The 18,760-nt window shown below is 44.5% G+C and overlaps 1 protein-coding gene across 6 annotated transcripts in view; it reads right to left on the bottom strand.

Annotated features, from left to right (window-relative positions):
• Positions 1 to 18,760, bottom strand: part of FPGS (folylpolyglutamate synthase) — a 40,639-nt gene that overhangs the window by 4,546 nt on the left and 17,333 nt on the right. For 2 of the 6 annotated variants that reach the window (XM_007475051.3, XM_056812455.1), the window contains exons 2-11: positions 10,165 to 10,293; positions 9,963 to 10,016; positions 9,803 to 9,867; positions 9,577 to 9,691; positions 9,214 to 9,291; positions 8,858 to 8,919; positions 8,581 to 8,683; positions 5,739 to 5,816; positions 4,787 to 4,934; positions 3,839 to 3,928 (exon numbers count right to left, since the gene is read on the bottom strand). In XM_007475051.3, coding sequence (XP_007475113.2) covers positions 3,839 to 3,928; positions 4,787 to 4,934; positions 5,739 to 5,816; positions 8,581 to 8,683; positions 8,858 to 8,919; positions 9,214 to 9,291; positions 9,577 to 9,691; positions 9,803 to 9,867; positions 9,963 to 10,016; positions 10,165 to 10,293 — 922 coding nt within the window. Of the gene's footprint in view, positions 1 to 3,838; positions 3,929 to 4,786; positions 4,935 to 5,738; positions 5,817 to 8,580; positions 8,684 to 8,857; positions 8,920 to 9,213; positions 9,292 to 9,576; positions 9,692 to 9,802; positions 9,868 to 9,962; positions 10,017 to 10,164; positions 10,294 to 12,030; positions 12,328 to 12,387; positions 12,477 to 13,256; positions 13,311 to 18,760 lie in introns of those variants that run through there. The other 4 variants (XM_007475050.3, XM_056812457.1, XM_001365952.4 and 1 more) reach the window with 4 other exon arrangements.

Here is an 18,760-nt window from a genome sequence, read left to right as displayed (position 1 = left end):
TATTTTATTTCCCCCAATTACAAGTAAAAATAATTTTCTAACATTCATTTTGAAAATTTTGAGTTCCAAATTGTCTCCCTTCTTCCCATCCCTCTCTGAGAGGATAAGCAATCTGAAATAGATTTTATTTATTTATATTTATTTTAAAGCCTTACCTTCTGTCTCACCCAGTTGCCCCCTGATAATGGATTTTATATGTACAATCACATAAAACAGGAAACCTCTCTTAAAGAAATAAAAGGCAGCTAGGTGGCTTGGTCGATTGAGAGCCAGGATCAGAGATACTTGTTTATGAACATGCCATACTGGGCATTTGTGAACCTCTCCCCCACCTTTTTTTCATTCCAATTTACTCAGTTAAATATCATGAAAAGCATGCCTTACCCCACAAAATAAGAGACTTATTTGTGTAGGTGAAGCAGAATACAATTCATTTAAAATCTTTATGTGGAAAGAAATTATAGCAGTTTCAAAGAGGTGATCCCACACCAAGCAAGGGGCAGGAGGTTATCCTATGAGGCAGGATCCAGTCTGATAGCTGCTATTTCTCACTAGAATCATAATCAAGAACAAGGAGAATGTACCATAAGAAGCAGTATGTCCAAAAATAAATTAATTGGGGAAGAGCTGAACAAGTTGTGGCATATGAATGTAATAGACCATTATGTCAATGTAAGAGACAATGACTAAAGAGAAACATGGGAAGATTTATAGGAACTGATGCAGAAGAGTACAGAAAGCAGAAAGAATCTATGTATGTTGTTCAGCCATGTCTTTAGGACCCCACTTGAGGTTTTCTTGGCAGAGAAACAGAAGTGGTTTGCCATTTCCTTCTCCAGCTCATTTGACAGATGAGGAAACTGAGGTCAACAGGATTGTCCAGGTCATACAGTTAGGAAGTATCTGAGGCCAAATTTGAACTCAGGTCCTGTCAACTCCAGGCCTGGTGCTCTCTATCCACTATGCTACTAGCTGTCCAATCTATGTATATATAGAATGCTATACTGTAAATGAAAATTACTCTGAAAAAACAGCTGGTTTCAGATTAAATGCAATGACTAATTTTAATCTTAGAAGACAAATAATGAAACACATTTCCTGAATTTCAGCAGTAAGGTGGGTGTGGCTAGGGGCTAAGGGGAGCTATGGGCGCTGAATGGTACTTATGCTATTAGACATTGTTTCTATATGGGTTGATTCTGTTTGAATTATTTTGCTTTGTCATAAGGGAGTTCTATTGAGGGGGGAAATATCTGAAAAAGACTGGAAAGAACAAATCAAATACATTTTTCAAGACTGGGAAAAAAATACTGTTGTGAATATATCAATAAGGACCTAGCACAAACTTGGGAGAAATATATACATTCTGGGAGCCAGGCATAGAAATAGGAGGGTTTTATATATATATATATGTATATATATATATATATATATATATTCTCCAGTCAAAGAATATTCAAAGGCAGGTGTTCTCAGGGAAATACAAATTTTTATAGTCACTCAAAACTATTCAGAACTCTCTACCAACCTAAGAAAGGCAGATTTGAACAAATATTTTGGTTGAACAATGCTAGGATTTATTTAAAGGCTTAGCATTTGAAAGCCCTTCACAGTCTGGTTCCTGCCTACATTTCCTTATTTCATTCACATGGGTCTCTGCTTCACATAGTCTCTTGTATAGTCATGCTGGGCTATCTGCTGTTTCCTCCGGGTGCCTTTACACAGGCTGTATCCCATGCCTCCCTTCCACCCTCTCTACTTCTTAGAATCCTAAGTTGCCTTCTTTTGGCATCCCCTTGTTGCTACTCCCTCTTCAAATTGTATTCATTCATCTATTATGAGTATCCCTATCTCCCCTTAGCAGAAAGGAGGCTCCTTGAGAGCAGGGCTGGGCTTCATTTTGTCTCTGTATCCCCAGTCTTGCTCATGGTAGTAACTTACTAAATGCTTGTTGAAATGAAGCAAGTCACACCCCTCACCCATTAAATTAATAAAACTGGTTAAAAGGGTACAATTCAGTGTTGTCAGGGATCGTGGGGAAGCAGCCAGTCTTACAGTTGGCAGCTGTAAATTAGATGAATTTGGGGAGAAGATAATCTACCAATGTAAGGTCAGACATCAAACTGCTGGTACCCAAATCTTGCCTCAGACACTTCCTAGCTGTGTGACCCTGGGCAAGTCACTTAACCTCCATTGCCTAGCCCTTATCCCTCTTCTCTCTTAAAACCAACATACAATATTGCTTCTACAATGGAAGGCAAGTTTTGGTTTTTTTTTCCCCAAGAAAAACAAACAGGAAGAAACATGCCAATATTTAGGTGAAGGTACGCAGAGGATGAAAGCAAACCCACACATTCACTGATGGTGACTATTAAAGCAAAAATAGTAACAAAACCTGATAATGTATATGGGCATTTAAAAAGGCAGAAAAAGGCAAAGAAAAAAGATCATTTTTGCAAATTAGTTTATAGTTTTAGTGTAACTTGATTATTCTTATGGATAATAATAAAATTATTTTTTGTAGAAGACAGCTAAGAGCTCAATGGCCTTCTCTAGCTCAGAATTAATGGTCATAGAACATTATCCTTGTGCTTCATGGACCTTCCTACCAGCTGAGACCAAAGCTCACAGGCAAGACAGATCTAGGGAACCATGAAGGTCCAAACGACATGGTCTGAAGGGCAGTAAGGGAATTGGAGATCATGAAGTGGGGCCAAGTCAGGGAAGGTTCAGACTTGAGTTGGGCCTTAAAGGCTGCATGGAATTTAGAAAAAGGAGGGAATAGAGGAACTATTCATAAATAAAGGCACTTTCTCGTTGAAAGGAACAACCTGATTATAGGAGTGAGGATGGGAAGGAGATTAAAAGCAGTCAGATCACCAGGGTGGAGGGAAGCCAGGGAGAGAACTGGACAGCTCCCAACAGGTTAAGAGTCCAGACCAAGGAGAGAAATGCTATGTAGAGAGTTTAATGAAGTAACAAATATTCATTATGCATGTTCTGTGAGCCAAGCTGTACAGAGCTCCAAGGACAAAACCAGCAAAAATGGTCTTTGCTAAGGAATTTATATTCCAAGGGAGAAAACAACAAATTGCATACAGAAGAATTCACAAAACAAATGCTAAAGTGGCACAAGGTAACCTTGGCTGAGAAGGCACTAGTAGAGAGATGGGGGAAGAGGAAGGATTCCTTGGATAGGGCAGCCCACCCACAATAGGTGGCACCTGAGCTGAGTCTTAAGGAAGCCAGGGAGAGGCAAAGAGAAGGAAGTAGGGAGGGAGAATATTCCAGGGATTTCTGAAGAAGCCTTTTTGTATAAGAACAGACCAGTTAGCTGGCCCCAGAAAGAGTGCGGGGTCCTTCCAATCTGACCCCCATCACTCATTATCTCTGTGACCTGGGCAACTTACAGCTGCCTGCCTCGGTTTCCCCATCTGTCAAATGGGGAAGAATAATGGCACTTATCTGTCAGGACTGTTGTAGAGATTCAATGAGATGATATTTGTAAAAGTTCTTAGCAAATGCCTAGCATAGGTGCTTATTACATCACTTCTTCCTTTCATGGATAGAGATGGACTTGGGATTCCAACGCAAGTTCAAATCCTGCCTCCAATACTGAGCAGGTGTGACAACTAGGTAAGACATTTAACCTCAGTTTTCTTAGCTGCAAAACAGAGACAACAACACTGCTTCTCCAGGCTGTGGGAAGCATTCCCCTGTTATCACTGAATATCCCTTAAAAGGCATTCTCCCATGCTAGCTTCTCACGACTGCCATGTAAAGAGGCTAGAAAGGCAGGATGGTGATGGGCTGTTACGAGGGATGCTGGAGCACTTACCTTGCTTCATGGGTCGGGTGGGATAGAACACAGGAGCCAGGGGCAGGGCTCTCCGAGAGGTCAGACTGACTGTCTTCAGCTCCCCAATACCTGCAGAGGAAAAGGCAACCACGTATAAAGCCCCCATATGCCTATCCCCTGCCTCCCCCTCGGCGTGGAGGGGAAGCCTAGAGATGCATGGCATGCACAGGGGCTCCCCACTCCCCCAGGGCCACCATGGCACTTCCTAAAGGCCACCAATCCTCCCTGGCCGGGGGAGCCAGATTCCCCTCGGCCTCCTGGCCTGGTGAGGACAGGAAACTTGCTTTCCTTTAAATCAATTAAGAGTTAAAATCCTACATGATAATTAAAGAATGTACAGAATTACAAAGCTAGAGACAGGGTAGTCTTGTTCCATCAATAGCCCTAGTGGAGTTATCAGCCTTATGTACCCCCACCTCCTTCTTTAACCCATTCCCATCCTATCCTCAGTCCCGATTCCCAAAGGCTAATGAGGAATAGAAAGGCAGGGTCTGGGGAACCACTAATGGAGATGCTCTAGAAATTTTTGTTCAACTTGGACTCCATGACCTCCTATGTCCCTCTAGCTACTCTTTTTAATAAAATCCTCACCATCTCTTAGAATCAATACCATGTACCAGAGTGGCATGGGCTAGACAATGGGGGTTAAGTGACTTGCCCAGGATCACACAGGCCACATTTGAACCCAGCCTCTCCTGTCTTTAGACCTGGTTCTCAATCCACGGAGCTGCCTGGATGGCCCCATCCTCCAGCTATTCTAACTGCTGGCTGACTGATTCCCTGGCACCTTGATGAGGCTTTGGCACCAACATATTGGAACGAAGCAGGTGTTTTAGTGATTACGTGTTGAACTAAATCCAGTAGGTGGCTAGACCCAGCAGACAAAAGAGCAAGACAACGTGAAGTCATTCCTAGACACTATCTTACCCTTGTGGCCCTGTTGTTGGAGCCAGCATCGTGCCAGCTGCAGAGCCAGAGCAGCGTTGCTCCGCTGGTGATCACCTGCCAAACCCAGGTGCAGCGGCTGCTCTTCTTCCTCAAAGGCATCCAGTGGGGGACACAGGTATAGCGGACACTGCAGGGTAGAGGCAAATAGAGACTTTACAGGGTGCTCTATTCTTGAAGCCATTGGTGATGTGACAAGTTTGGTGCTTTGAAAAATTCAAGGTGCCCTCTTGCCTCCCTCCTCTACTCCTTTGGCAAATCCTAGCCAGCTCCTCCAGCTCCACCTGCCAATCCCCCTGGCTCCATGGAGGCTGTTCTACCCAAGAGGAGCATCTATTGGAAAGCACACAGATGTGGGAGCCAGGTGACCTGGCTTTGGTCCCAACTCTGTCCCTGGAGTGCCCGGGAGCCTTGGATGAGACCCGTGCTTTGGGCCTCATATTTCCCATTTGTAAACTGAAGTGACTGGACTAAATGACCCCAAGGCTCTCTCCCAACACTACAGTTTGACCCTGGCTGTGAGGCTTTTCCTCATGTATCTCAGCCCACTGACCTCTCATCCTGCTCTAAGAGACTTTAGAGTAAAAGCTGACATTTACTACATGCTGCCTTGTGAGAGTTCTGAATTCTGGCTCTTGGAGTTGAAGGGGACCTCAAGATAACAATGAGTCCAGATCTCTGACCCTGGGCAGGTCAAGTAGCATTACCCTCATTTTACAGATAAAGAAACTGAGGCTAACCAAAGTAAAACAAGGTTCTCCAAGTCATAATGTTAGATAGGAGACATGGATGGCTTATTTCCCTTGCTGGATTGTCAAACCCAAACCTTGATCAACAGAGATGACAAGCCCTGGAGGAGATCCTGATGGTACATATGGCCTAGGAAGGTGACAAAGTTCCTTTCTTGCCAAAATTTAAAGGGGAGGTGACTCACCGGGAGCTGTTGAGCACACTCCTTCAGTACCTCCAGGGGGGAGTCTGGCTGGGACACAGTGAAAGCTGGAACTCCAGGCTATAGAAAAAGGGAAGAGAAGAGACTAAGGGTCCAGGCCTACCTTCTGAGCCCAGGATCCAAAAACTCTAAGCTCCTGTCAAACTCATCTGTTCTGTTCCCCAAAAGGCAATGTAGGATCTCCCAAATCTGGGTGTGCCTTTGCTCACACCATGCCCTGTGAATGCAATGTTGGTTCCCTTCTTCGGCTGTGGTACCCACCATGAAGCCTTCCTTAGCTCACTGCTCCTTCAGATCTCTTCGTTCAGGATCTAACAACACTTATTGGATTCAAGTAATAATCCTCACATGAAGCCTTTCCTGATCCAAAATTATCTGGTATTTACTTTGCATCTATTTTGTATGTCTTATGACTCCTTGAATAGAGGATCCTTGAAGGCAAGGCCTGTTTCACTTATGTCTCTGAATCCCCAATATGTGGTACACAGCAGGGGCTTAATAAATGTTTGTTATAATACACAATATTGGATGATAATTAGTGCTTATGCCTTATCCTCTACACTATACTAGGTTTATACCCCAGAGATAAAAAAACCAAAAGGAGAAGGGCCTACATGTAAGAAAATATTTAAAGCAGCTCCTTTCATGGGGACACAGATCAGACATGGAAAGGATGTCCATCAACTGGGGAATAGTGTGTGACTGTGAAGGAATACTATTGTGCTCTAAGAAATGATGAACAAGAGGGTTCCAGAGAAACCTGAGAAGACTTCTACAGAATGAAGCAAAGTGAAGTGAGCAGAACCAGGACCAGGAAAACAGGGATTTCCAGGAAAACATGGAAAACCAGGAAAGCAATTCTGTGAAATGATCAACTGTGAAAGTCTTGGGACCTCAGCTCAATACTGAGATACAGAGACCTAGTGCAGTGATGCAGCCAAGTTACACAGTGAGTGGGTGGCCCAGTGGGAAGACCACAACACAGATTTTCTGCTTCCTAGTCAATAAACGCCAGCAGCAGCAGCAGCTACTAGCATTTACATGGCCCTACTCAGTACTCAACAGGCACTGTACTAAGCACTTCACAATTACTATCTCATTTGATATTCATGACAACCGTAGGAAGGTTGGTAATATTCTAACCCTCATTTTACAGATGAAGAAAACTGAAGTGGACAGAGGTTAAGTGGCCTGTCTGAGGCTGGACTTGAACTGAGTTTTGCTGGCTCCAGGCCCAGAGCTCTATCTGCTGGGCCACCAAGCAGCCATTCTCTTGCTTCCCAGATGTCTTTTTGTTACATTCCAAGCATATTCACATCTATGAAATATAAATGATTCAGACACAAGGTTATACCCCTGATATTTGTGGATGGTCTTTTGACCTGGCCATGCAGCCGCTGCCTAAAACAAACTCATTAACATTTGGCTCAGAGTCTCATTCCTTTGAGAAAGCGCGGGTTGAAATCTACACGCCCAAAAGGTGTCACCTTCACATTGTCATCCAATCTGAATTATCTATGCTTTGTTACGTAATTGCTACGTGCTTCAGAGTGCCTCCCAAAACATGCTGTAATAAAAAAAAAGGCAGCCCCGTGATTGTTCTCTTGGAATCTTCTCTTCTCTAGGAACGTTTCCTCTCTAGAAAACCTTTTCCTCTCTTGGAACTCTAGCCTCTCTCGGCTTTGCATTCTCTGCCTTATTCTCTTTCTCTACCACGTGTTCCGTTGATTCTCATATTTTCCTTCCAAGGAGAATATCATAGGGGTTGCCTGCCCTATCTAAATACTGATTTGTCTGTGTCTGTCATTCTTCACCCTGGTTCCCAGATTCCTTGCCTCTCCTCGGGTCCCTACCACAAAGGAGAACCTCTTCTTGTGGGCCCTGCTGGACAGGGAACCCACATTTGGCACTCCAGAGGGGACCCCGATATTGGGATTGAAATTCCTTTGTTATAGGCATTAAGAAATCAAGTGCACACAACTCGAGGAGCATTCATCAAGGCTTGGAATCAAAAAGACGGACCCTGCAGGTGGCCTCTGAGGGTAAGAAACATCTTTTATTTCAATTTCTTATTTAAGAAATATTTTAGAACCATGGGTCAATCAGCCTCATCATATTCCTGTTATATCAGACTGTTAATGTCACTTACTGAAAAGAAAGGTATTAAGATCTCTGAAGCTAAGATAAAGGCATGATTCCTTTTCTCTCTTGTTCCAGCAATCTTAAAGCTTCACTACTGTCTCTTTACTAAGGCCTCTCTGGGCCACATGCTTTCTATCTCGGAATCTTCACTGCCACGCGTCTGCAAACTTCTCACATTCTCCTATCTAGGAGAATGTCATAGGGGTCACGCCTGCCCTATCAATTACTTTGACTTGTCTGTGTCTCTCATTCTTCACTCATATTCTCAGACTCCTCACTCCTTCTCGAGTCCCAACTCACAAAGGAAGAATCCCTTTTTGTAACCACCACTAGCAGGTTACACTTTTTATCACAAGTGTGTATCTATAAGTCCCCTAAAGGGACTGGAAGGAGTTAGTAGTTTTCTCCTCAAAGCTGGGAAAAGCCAGGTTCTCCTTGCTGGCCTCTGACCCCAGGCCCAAGAACACTGTCAAATCAGTGCAAAAACATCTGGATTGAGAGTTGGCAGACCTGACACTGATTAGCTGTGTGACCTTGGGCAAGTCTGTTCCCTTCCTCTGAACCTTAGTTTCCTCATCTGGAAATAGGAACAAGACTACTTTAAGAGCATGATGGGAAAAGTGCCATAGAAATGTGAGATCTAGGTCTGTTTTTTTTTTTCCTAGTTCACAGGGATTATTACCTTAAAAATGCCCCCTTTTTGCCATGCAATCTTCTCAATAGTGTCACCCAGGATGTTGGTATGGTCTATGCCCAGAGATGATATACCACAGACCACTGGCTTCCTGTGGAAAGGGTTATAAGAAAGGTCAATGCTGGCCTTCCTGACCTTGCCTGGAATACCCAAGGGGTCTGGGCAAGGTACTCTGCCCACCCACCTCCTTCATGAATCCCTCTCTACCCACATCCTCCTCCTCCCATTCTCCATTACCTGGGGCAGAGAACCATGGGTTTCTCACCTGATAATGTTGGTACAGTCATAAGCACCACCGATGCCCACTTCCACCACTGCTAGGTCCACCTGGAAACAGCCAAGACACCAAATGTCAGTCCTGGGATGGCTTTGCCTTAAACAACCCACTTTGCAGAAGTGGCCAAAAGGATGTCCCCTCTCCTCCAACCCTCCCACCCAGGCTGGCACTCAGGAACAGGCACAGACCATGGCACACCACTATGATCCTGAGGCTGCCAGTCTTGGGGAAGCTGTTGGGCTATACTGCTTGGGGACAGCCCAGAAGGGAGTGATCAGGATCTGGGTCATGGGAGGTGGAGCTCAGGATGACGGGGAGGGGGGGGAGGGAGGAGGAAATCATACCTTTTCTTGGAGGAACACGTGGAAAGCCAGGATGGTAAGGAAGCGGAAGTAAGGGGGCATGCTGGAACAACTGCCATCCTGGGGGGCACAGAAATAGGATCAGAAGGAAAAAAAAAGCCAGGAGATGGGAAACATCATGGACCAGTCAGGAAACCCAAGCTCCAGGACCACTTCTATCACTAACTCACTCCATTGACTTTGGGCAACTGTCACCTCTAGGCCTCAGTTTTCCCATATGCAAAATGAAGGGGTTGGATGATATGGCCTTTAATTCCCTTAAATGATACAGTTTCAGAACCCAACCTTACCCTTGCTGACCCCAGATTGGAGATGCGCAGAAGGTCTCCCCCTCCAGTTTCCTACCTTAGTCTCCTCAAGCTGATTGTAGAGCCGCCAGAAATATTTGGTGAAGAGCTCAGGGCTGATGGGTTCACCATTAATACGGATTCGCTCCCGAACCTGCACCAGGTGAGGAGAGCTAAAAGGGGACAGAGAGACCTTTGTGAGATACTCTCCAGCACGTAGAGCCTTCTGTTTGCCTGCTGGAAAAGGCTGGGGGGCTGACTCCTCCCACCCTGAACCCTCATACCTGTAGAATCCAGTTTTCAGACCATAGCCACGGAGAATGCGTTCCGTGAAGGCACAAGTGGATCCCTGAAGAGACAGAGAGGAGAGGGCTCAGATATCCCCAAGCCTGATAGCACTATGGCCACTAATAATATATAAAGCCCACCCTTCCTTGACTTTACCTTCCCTTTAGTCCCTGTTACATGGATGATCTTCAGTTGATCCAAGTCCTCTAGCTGAAACAGATAGAAAGATACCTGTTCAGCAGGCTAAACACTATGCTCCAGATTTCACCCTTGCCAATGCTCTGTTCCCAGTTAATGATGGAACCTATGATGGGATGCTGGTGGGTTAGGGGTGGAAGTGTCTCCTATCCCTACTTACCTGCAGCCCACTTCGGCTTAAATAATGCTTCATGGTTTCTAGCTGGACTTGTAGGTCTCCTCGTTCTTGCTTGGCCTGTTCAAGATAGCTAGCGTTGGTTTGAAGGGTGTTGAGGGCTCGCACAGCATCCTAAGGATCACAGAGGGTTAGAGTTGAACAGACTTAGTCTATGACAGGACGAAATGTCAGCTTCTTAGAAATCACCTTCTGTAATCATCCCCTTTCAGAGATAAGATGATTGAGCTTGTCAGAAGTGAAATCACAGGATTATAGGTTTTACCTAAAGGATCTTAAAGGTCAGTTGGTTCAACCCCCTCACTGTACAGATAAGGAAACTGAGCTTAAAAATGATTCTTCCAACATCACACAGGTAGTAAATAACAGGAGGGATGAGCCCAAATGCAGGCCACATTCATGACTTACTCTCAAAGTGATCAGAAGAAATGAAAGGGACAGATGTGCTTCTGTATAGGCAGGGAGTGCCATTAGAAACCTGGATGCAGCCTCAAAACATCTCTGCCCCAAACAAGACCCTGGGGGCTCAGACCCCAGGTTTTCTGATTTCCGGGAAAAATCTCATTCCACTAAATGAGCAGACTTCAGGCTAGCCAGCATCAAGCACTCTTCCCAGTAACTGTTTAATAAAACTTTCTTCAACCTGTCCAGAGAACAGATGAATAAGAGAATGAAGCCTAGGGCTCTCCAACCTCACTGCACATGCGTGGGAAGACTCAGTAGAGAAAAGAACAGGTTGGTCCTGTTACATGTAATTCCTCTGGCGACATGTAAGGAAGGCTTCTGAGTCATAACACACTCAAAAACTCTGTCCCTTCTACTCTTTGCATTTGCCCCAGATTTAAAGAGGAAGAGGGAAGAGAGGTCTCTGCCTGAGGGTGACTGCTCCTACCACCCTCATGCTCCTAGTAAGCCAATGGGGATCTCTCATGGGATGATGTTTGAGGGCAACATGACCAGCCAGGGCTTTGGAAAGAGTGAGAGATCATCTGATTAGATGATGCCTTTATTTTACAAATAAGGAAGTCAGGTCAATTCTAAATGAGACTAGAATTCAGGCCTTGGAGCTATCATTCCAAGTGTTCAGATCACTCTCATTGTCAACAACAGCTGCTTCTCTAGCAGTGCCTGGGCAGAAGGAAACACTATTAAATGTTTCCCCTGAAGGTTATATTGTTTTTCCAAAGGAGTGAATTTTGTCTAAACTCACCTGAGGCCAGGGGAATGTATGAGAAGGCAGGCCCAATCATAAACCCCAGATCACTTTATGAAAACATGCTGACCCTGTGATAGCTATTTATACTCCACTCCTACTACTTCCACCTCCAAGATGCACTCCAAGGCATTCACAGGAGCTCCCTGCTGCCAGTTGTGTAGCCTAGTAAGTGTCAAGCAGTTTCTACCCCCAGGGGGTAGCAGGTGTTCTACTCTGGTCAGCCACAAGATCCCTGATAAAGCCAAAGAGTGAGGCCTGGGCACCCTGTTACCCCTGGCAACTAAGACAGGCCAAGAGACAAAGAGGACATGGTGTGGGGGAGAAGTCAAAATTCCTCCTTGCCAAGCCTATCTATGGTGCCAGTCCGGACTATAGGGTTCCTTGATCCCTTAGTCCAAAGCCTGGACTGGATTCCTGACGCTCCTGCATCGTCCAAACCCTGACTCCACTAGATTTCAGGGTGCCCCCAAACGCTGATCCCACCAGACTCCTGGGCGCCCCTCAAATCCCTGATCCAACCAGACACCAGGGTGTACACACTCCCCGAACCAACTCGATTCCCACCCCGAAGCCCACCATCCAGACTCCAGAATCCCCCTGCTTTTCACAGCCTCGGGTATCCCTTTTTGACAGACCAGGGTAGCTGATGCTGCGTGGCCCGAGCCACCGCCGGCGCCCACGTGTCCACCCAGCCCGGTCAGGCGCATCTGGGCCGCCCTGGTACCTGGTACTCCATCCCGGGCTCCTGCGGCACCGGTCGCGCACTTAGCCCCCGCCTGGGTGTCAGACCGCCCTGGAGCGGAAGCTCCGCTGCGAGCCGCAGGGCCGCGTGCAGTGCCCGGCAACGGGCCCAAGACATCCCGCCAAGGAAACCGGAGCCTAGGTTCCAGCTACAGCGGCTCGTTCCCCGCCCCCCCCGGCTCCGCCCCTGACTCATGTGGATCCGCCCCGCCCTTACGACGTCGTGCCCCCAATTCCCACCAATCCTCGACCTGGAGGTTCTCTTTTCCATCAATAATGAATCGGCCCCTACAGTCGCCATCTTTGTTCGGGGCGGAAGGTAGCGGGGCTTAGGGCACTGGGAAACGGCGCGGAAAGACAGTGACGACATTTCTAAGGCTCCCAACTTTTTCCCGTTCCTGCTCCGAAAGGGACAGACGTGCTTCTGTATTCTGGCGAGGATATAGGCACTGAGTGCCATTAGGAGCCCAGCTGCAGCCTCAAAATATCTTCTCTGCCCCAACCAAGACCCATGACGTCCACCCTTCACCCCCTCCATATCTTCGATGGAGAGCATGTAATCGAAACCCGTTTTACAATCTGAAACCAAGAGAATGGTGATAAAGCGGCTCTTTCCGCTTTTATTGTGGTGATCGAAAGTCCTGGGTTCAAAACATCTCTTATATGGCTTGTTTGTAATTGCTTGTATGTTGAGCTCTCATTGAAAGCAAGGAATACACATACACATTTTGTAACCCTATTCATTAGCGGAGTCTCGGACCCAGAGCAAGGGGCAGCTGGGGAGCACAATGGATAAAGCACCACCAAGTCAGGCCCTGGGTTCAAATCGGTCCTCAAATAACTTACTAGCTGTGTGACCCTGGGTAAATCATTTAACCTCAATTGCCTAGCTCTTCTGCCTTGGAACCAATACTTAGCATGGATTCTAAGACAGAAAGTAAGGATTTAAAAAAGAACACTCAAAAAGACCAGAGCAAGTCATTGAAATTCCCAAGGCTCCTTTCCTCTTCCCACAAATCTGTGATCCTGAATTACTTCTCTAAAATTACAAATGAGTTTAATGAAAGAGCTGGAATTTAGAGAAGCAGATTAGACTAAAAAAGATGGATGAGTTAGTTACCTCCAGGATCTCACCACTGGATTCCCTGGAGCCCTTCATTCTCTCAAACCTGTAGAAGGTGCAAGGAGAACCAAACTGAACACAAGGTGCCTAGCCCCTCCCCACCAGGATGGCATCGAATCATTTTTGGATAAGGTGAATCCCACGCCCCTTTCTGACAAGATTAGGTGTTGTCCCTAAGGGTCATGCCAGCCCTTTCTAAGACTGAAAGGCTAGCCAGAAAGCAACTGATCCTGAATTTCTGGGCTTTGAAGTGATTGTGACTCTGTGCAGTGATCCATCCTGTAGGTTCTCCCCACCCTCCTTTGTCCAGTGAGGCTAAATCTAATTGTACTTTTGTGTAGACCCTAGGAGAGTTCACGGATAAAACAGGAAAACATCAAAAAGTCCCAACGCCTGTTCTGATTTTTACTATGCTTCCACTCTCTCCCTTCTCCCTTCCCCCATGTTTTAGCAAACATTAACCTCATTTAAAGAAAGAGGGTTTAAATATTTATCAAAGCCTGAGAGTATTTTCAATATTTCAGGAAGGGGAGAAAGAGGAAAGTTGTCTAGAGATCAACCATTATTTAGATTTGGACCCAGAAACCCCAAGTTTGTAGCAACTTGAGATCTGAGGACCCCCAAGTTTGACCTTGTCATGAGAGAGTTTCTCCCAGAGGGAGATCCCAGATTCATAGTTTCAGTTTAACAATACACCTTAAAGTACTAGGTGGTCCCCTTAGGTAGGGCTAGCAAACTCCATCAGATGTTGAGTACTCCTTTTTTTGGTCCTAGTAGATTCTCCCAGCCCTAGGCTGAATCTTTTTCCCTTTTGTGTCCATTGTAAAGCCTCTGACTCTCCCGGATAATCCTACCTTGAACTTCTCATTTCTTGGTAGCCATTGTAAAACCAATTAATCATACTTCCCTGTCCTCAATTCCCCAAGAGGTATGTAAGTTCCCCAATTTTATTGTTCCTAGGAGCTATCATGTTGTGCAGTGAGAGTCCTAGGGATGCTATCTGCCAGAGTGCCAGGGCTTCCTTCTCTGTATGATTTTGGGCTCATGATTCTATGTGGAGGCCTAAATATTGAGCACTGTCCCTCTCCTGATTAAAGACTTGGTAACTAACCTTGGACTTCATTACTCTGGGCTTTTGTTTCTCCTCTTGTAAACGGAGTGGTTTAGATTAGCTCTCTAGGGTGTCTTCCAGTTTAAAACCCTGTGTGTGGGGACACTGACATATCCATCTCTTAAAAATTCCTTTTAACTCAGCTCAAAGTGGCATGGGCATTGTACCCCCAGAAACTCAGGCAAACTATTATCAGCGAAATTCCTTTGCTCCCTTAAGTCCTCTTGACTCCTGACCCCAAACATCTGGCCAGGAGGATTACCCTCCTTAGATTGTCCCATTGATTTGAGATGGACAAAGAGGCACACCTCATCCATTGGTCCTTCAAATCTCAAGAATCACCCCTACCCATGTCTTTGGACAAACCTCGTTCTCACGGTTGTAAAGAGTATAAAATCCCCAGAATTGATGTCCTCTGGGGGGATTGCTTTTCCATCCATGCTGTCCCCCCAAGGAGCAGCTTTTCCACCTCTGCTGTTCCACCTAGGAGGCAGGCTTCCACCTATGTTGCCCTCCTGGCCAGATTCAACATTACCTTCCAAATTAATAAATATTTCTTTCTCTTTTTAAGCCAAGTTTCGGAGTCTTGCATTCTTGCAAAATGTATCCTTCCCAAACCCCAGGGGTTCACCTCTGCACCCCACAACACAAGAATACCTCCTTATATGAGATCTGCCCTAATCATCTCCTCTCCTATTAATGCCTCCCTTACCCCAAATTACCTTATATTTATTTTGCATATATGTGTATGTATATGTTGACAAGAGACTTTTCATTTCTGCCTTTGTAAGCCTGAGGCTTACCTAGCACATTGTTGGTCCTATATTTGGAGATTTTAAAATGTTTGTGGATTAAAGAAGAAAATATTGGTTGGAGTGAGGAGAAAATGGTTAAAGGTTAAAAGTCTCAGACTATATCAAGGATTGTCCTCGGAGGAAAGTAAGGTTTCAGCTTTGGCAAGAAGGATATGAATTAATTTGTTGTGTGTGTGTGTTTTTAACCATTACCTTCCATCTTAGAATCAATACTATATATTGGTTCTAAAGCAGAAGAGTGGTAAGGGCTAGGCAATGGGAATTATATGACTTGCCCAAGGTAACACAGCTAAGAAGTAGCTGAGGCTGAATTTGAATCTAGGACCTTTCATCTGCAGGTCTGCTACCTAGCTGTCTGCAGAATATGAATTAGTTTTAAGTTATAGCTCTTTAATAGAGATGTCTTGCCTGGAGAGGCAGCTCTGCATAGAGATTGGAAGCCAGTGGGAAGAGGGAGGGTTCAACCTGAAGCTTCTCAGATCAGCATGTGAAACTCTAGGATAGATAGTGTGAATAGAGCTCTGGGCCCAGGGGTCGGGAGACACAAGAAGTTTGACTTCCCCCCCTCGAAACCTTATTTCCCTCCTCTGTAAAAACCTGAACAATGACACTTGCCCACCTACTTGACTAGGTTGTGGTGAAAAACATGCTTTCCAAACATTAAGGAGCTATACAAATGTGAACTATTATTATCATTGCAGGAAAAGGCAAAAAATAGCTGGGGAGGAGGCTCGAATTTAAATAACTCCTCACTGCAAAGACGTCACAAGTTTCCAGGGAGTTGGGAGGGGTTAAAGTAGAGTTAAGGATTTTTCAGAGCTGGAAGGACTTCAGAGATCATGTAGTTCAATTTACTTGTTTTTTATAGATAGGAAATCTGAGGTCCAGAGGTTAAATGACCTGTTGAAGGTCACCCAACTGGACTTTTAGTCTACTGTGCCAGAGGGGTCAAATGCATCAACAATCCCCAGTGTGGCCTGAACCACACTAAAATGTAATTTGGAAATATTTAACAAAATACATATACAATAGACTAGAGATAATATTAATATATGGTTTTCTAAGTCAATATGCAGCTTAAGGGACTCTTAAATATTGTTTAGTCCACCCCCACCCCCCATTTCTATTTGTGTTTGACACCAACGTTAGGTACCTAAGAACAAAACCCTGCCTCTGTTGTCATGCCCTGCTGAGATTCCCAGGGAACACTGAGGCCTGCTCTCAGAGGCTCTCTGAATGGGCACAGTACCAATTCCCAAGCTGGCTTGTCTCATTTGCTCATGTTGCTGATTCACAGGAGTTGTAAACACATCCCAATCCAGACTACACTGATGTCCTGGAGAGCCTTGTTTGCTTCTAAGTCAGAGCTCTAGCCTGGGAAAGTCTATTTCAAATAAATTGAATTCAACAAACATGTCTTAAGTTCCAGGTCGTGTTAACCCAGAGCTCAAGGATGGATTTCAAGTTTGTGATTTTGGATGGGAAAAAAAATTACATTTTTTTTCACAGTCTCTAATTGAAATTGAACATTTATCCAATTATGAATTGTTTTTATTTGAAATCACATTATTCTGAGAATGAGTCCATAATGTTCACCAGACTGGGGAAAGGGGTCCATTATACACCCAAAAGGGTAATATCCTGTCTTAGGGGATGACGATTCAAAGATAAAAATTACTCTTGAGTTGTTTATGTTCTGTGGAAGGAAGTGTCAAAGGAGGTAATACACATAAATAAATGGACTGAGGAGGAGCCACAGCTGAACCTTGAAGGGAGATTAAAAATTCTAAGTAGAGATGAAGCTGTACATACCAGGGACTGGCATTTGCTTCTGAAAATGCAAGAGACAGAGGACAGACAGAAATCTAATTTGTCCAGAGCTAAGAATGAATAAAGAAAATATTGTGAAATAAGGCTGCAAAGGTATATATTAGATGGTTTTAAATACTGGCAGTGATAGGAAGCCACAGGAGGGTTCTGAGTTGGAGAGTGCCTTAGGAAGATTATTTTGGCTGCAGTGTGGAAAGTTGGAGAGGAAAGATTTAGAATTAGGAGAGGGGTGGTGAATTGGGAATGGACTGACAGATAATTTGGCTATTTAAGTAGTCTGTCTGGAAATGGGAGCATAAATGAGTATGGCCCCACTGGGGAGAGGCTACTGAAGGAGAGAGCCTTTGAGATATCTGCTTAAAATGTTTCAACATCCTATCCATTAAGTAAGCATTTACTGGGTGATCCACTGTGTCTACAAACTGTGCTAGGTGCACAAACAAAACAGAAATGAAACAGTCCCTACTTTCAAGGAGCTTGTGGTATCAAGGGAGAGAATCTGGACACTGATAGGTCAATAACAAAATCTATGTAATGTAAATACAGATGTTTTATTATTGGGATGGGAGTCCCTAGCAGCTGAAGATAAGAGACCAACCAACAGCATCTTGGCTGTATGATCTGGGGCAACTCATACACTGCCTCTCCAGAGACCCAGGCAATTCTCTAAGCTTATAAATTGAAGAGAAGGTGAAGGTTTATCTTAGTAGAAGGGATGAAATCACAAGCCTGGGTAAAATGGAGGTGGGGAACCTCACTAAGAGGTAATACTTGAGCAACTTGATGGAAACTTAAGTATGTGAGGTAAGGAAGGAGTCTTTTGGCAGATGAAAACAAGAGAAAACAAGTACACAAGCTTACTTGAACTTTAGAAATGTGTGAAGTATCTCCATTGTGTTTCTTAAATCTGAAAAAGCTGAATTCATCTTTCCCCTTAAACCTTCCAGGCTTTCTTTTTTCTTTCTTTTTTTTACCCTTATCTTCTGTCTTAAAATTAATACTGTGTATTGGTTCCAAGGCAGATGAGCAGTAAGGGCTAGGCAGTAGGGGGGTTAAGAGACTTGCCCAGGGTCACCCAGCTAGGAAGCATCTGAAGTCAAAATTGAACCCAGGACCTCCTGATTCTAGGCCTCATGTTGTATCTACTGTGCTACATAGCTGTCCTCATACTATGAAGATTGGATTTAGCTATTTCCTGATTGTAACAATGAAGATACTTAGTTTAACAAAATCAGGAATGTCTTGGGAACTCTAAATTATTCCACCCTACTTAGACCATACTTTAGGGGAAGATAAAGTTGTAATCTCCTGATTGAACAATGAAGGTACTTAACTCTTACCTTATTGTGAAGCTAGAACTTTAAGCTAAGTCTATTTTAAGATCTTAATGCAAAAAGGTGTTAAGTAACTATAAAGGTTAAATTAATCACAAAAAAGTTAAGTAACTCACAAAAGGTGAATTTAACAAAGAAGTGTTAAGTAACTCTAAAAATATAATCTAATCAAAGAAGATGAGAACTAAAAAGAATGGGCATTTAGAGGAGGAGACACAAGAGTGAAAGGCTCACTTCCTCTCTCTTGTATCTTTGGAGAGTTGGCTGATAGCAGTGTGCTGGGCCTTTAGGCATCTTAGCGTGGCTACAAGCTATTGTCCAGTTCGATGGTGAGTTTCTGGCTGAGTTTTCCTCCTTTACTTTCCAACTTTATCCTCTTAGAAGCCTCTAATCTCTAGAAACCTAAAGGCG

The sequence above is a fragment of the Monodelphis domestica genome, chromosome 1 (genome assembly GCF_027887165.1).
Source record: "Monodelphis domestica isolate mMonDom1 chromosome 1, mMonDom1.pri, whole genome shotgun sequence".
NCBI classification, from domain to species: Eukaryota; Metazoa; Chordata; class Mammalia; order Didelphimorphia; family Didelphidae; genus Monodelphis; species Monodelphis domestica.
Note: the sequence above shows the minus strand (reverse complement) of the source record. Positions and strands in the feature narration are given on the sequence as shown.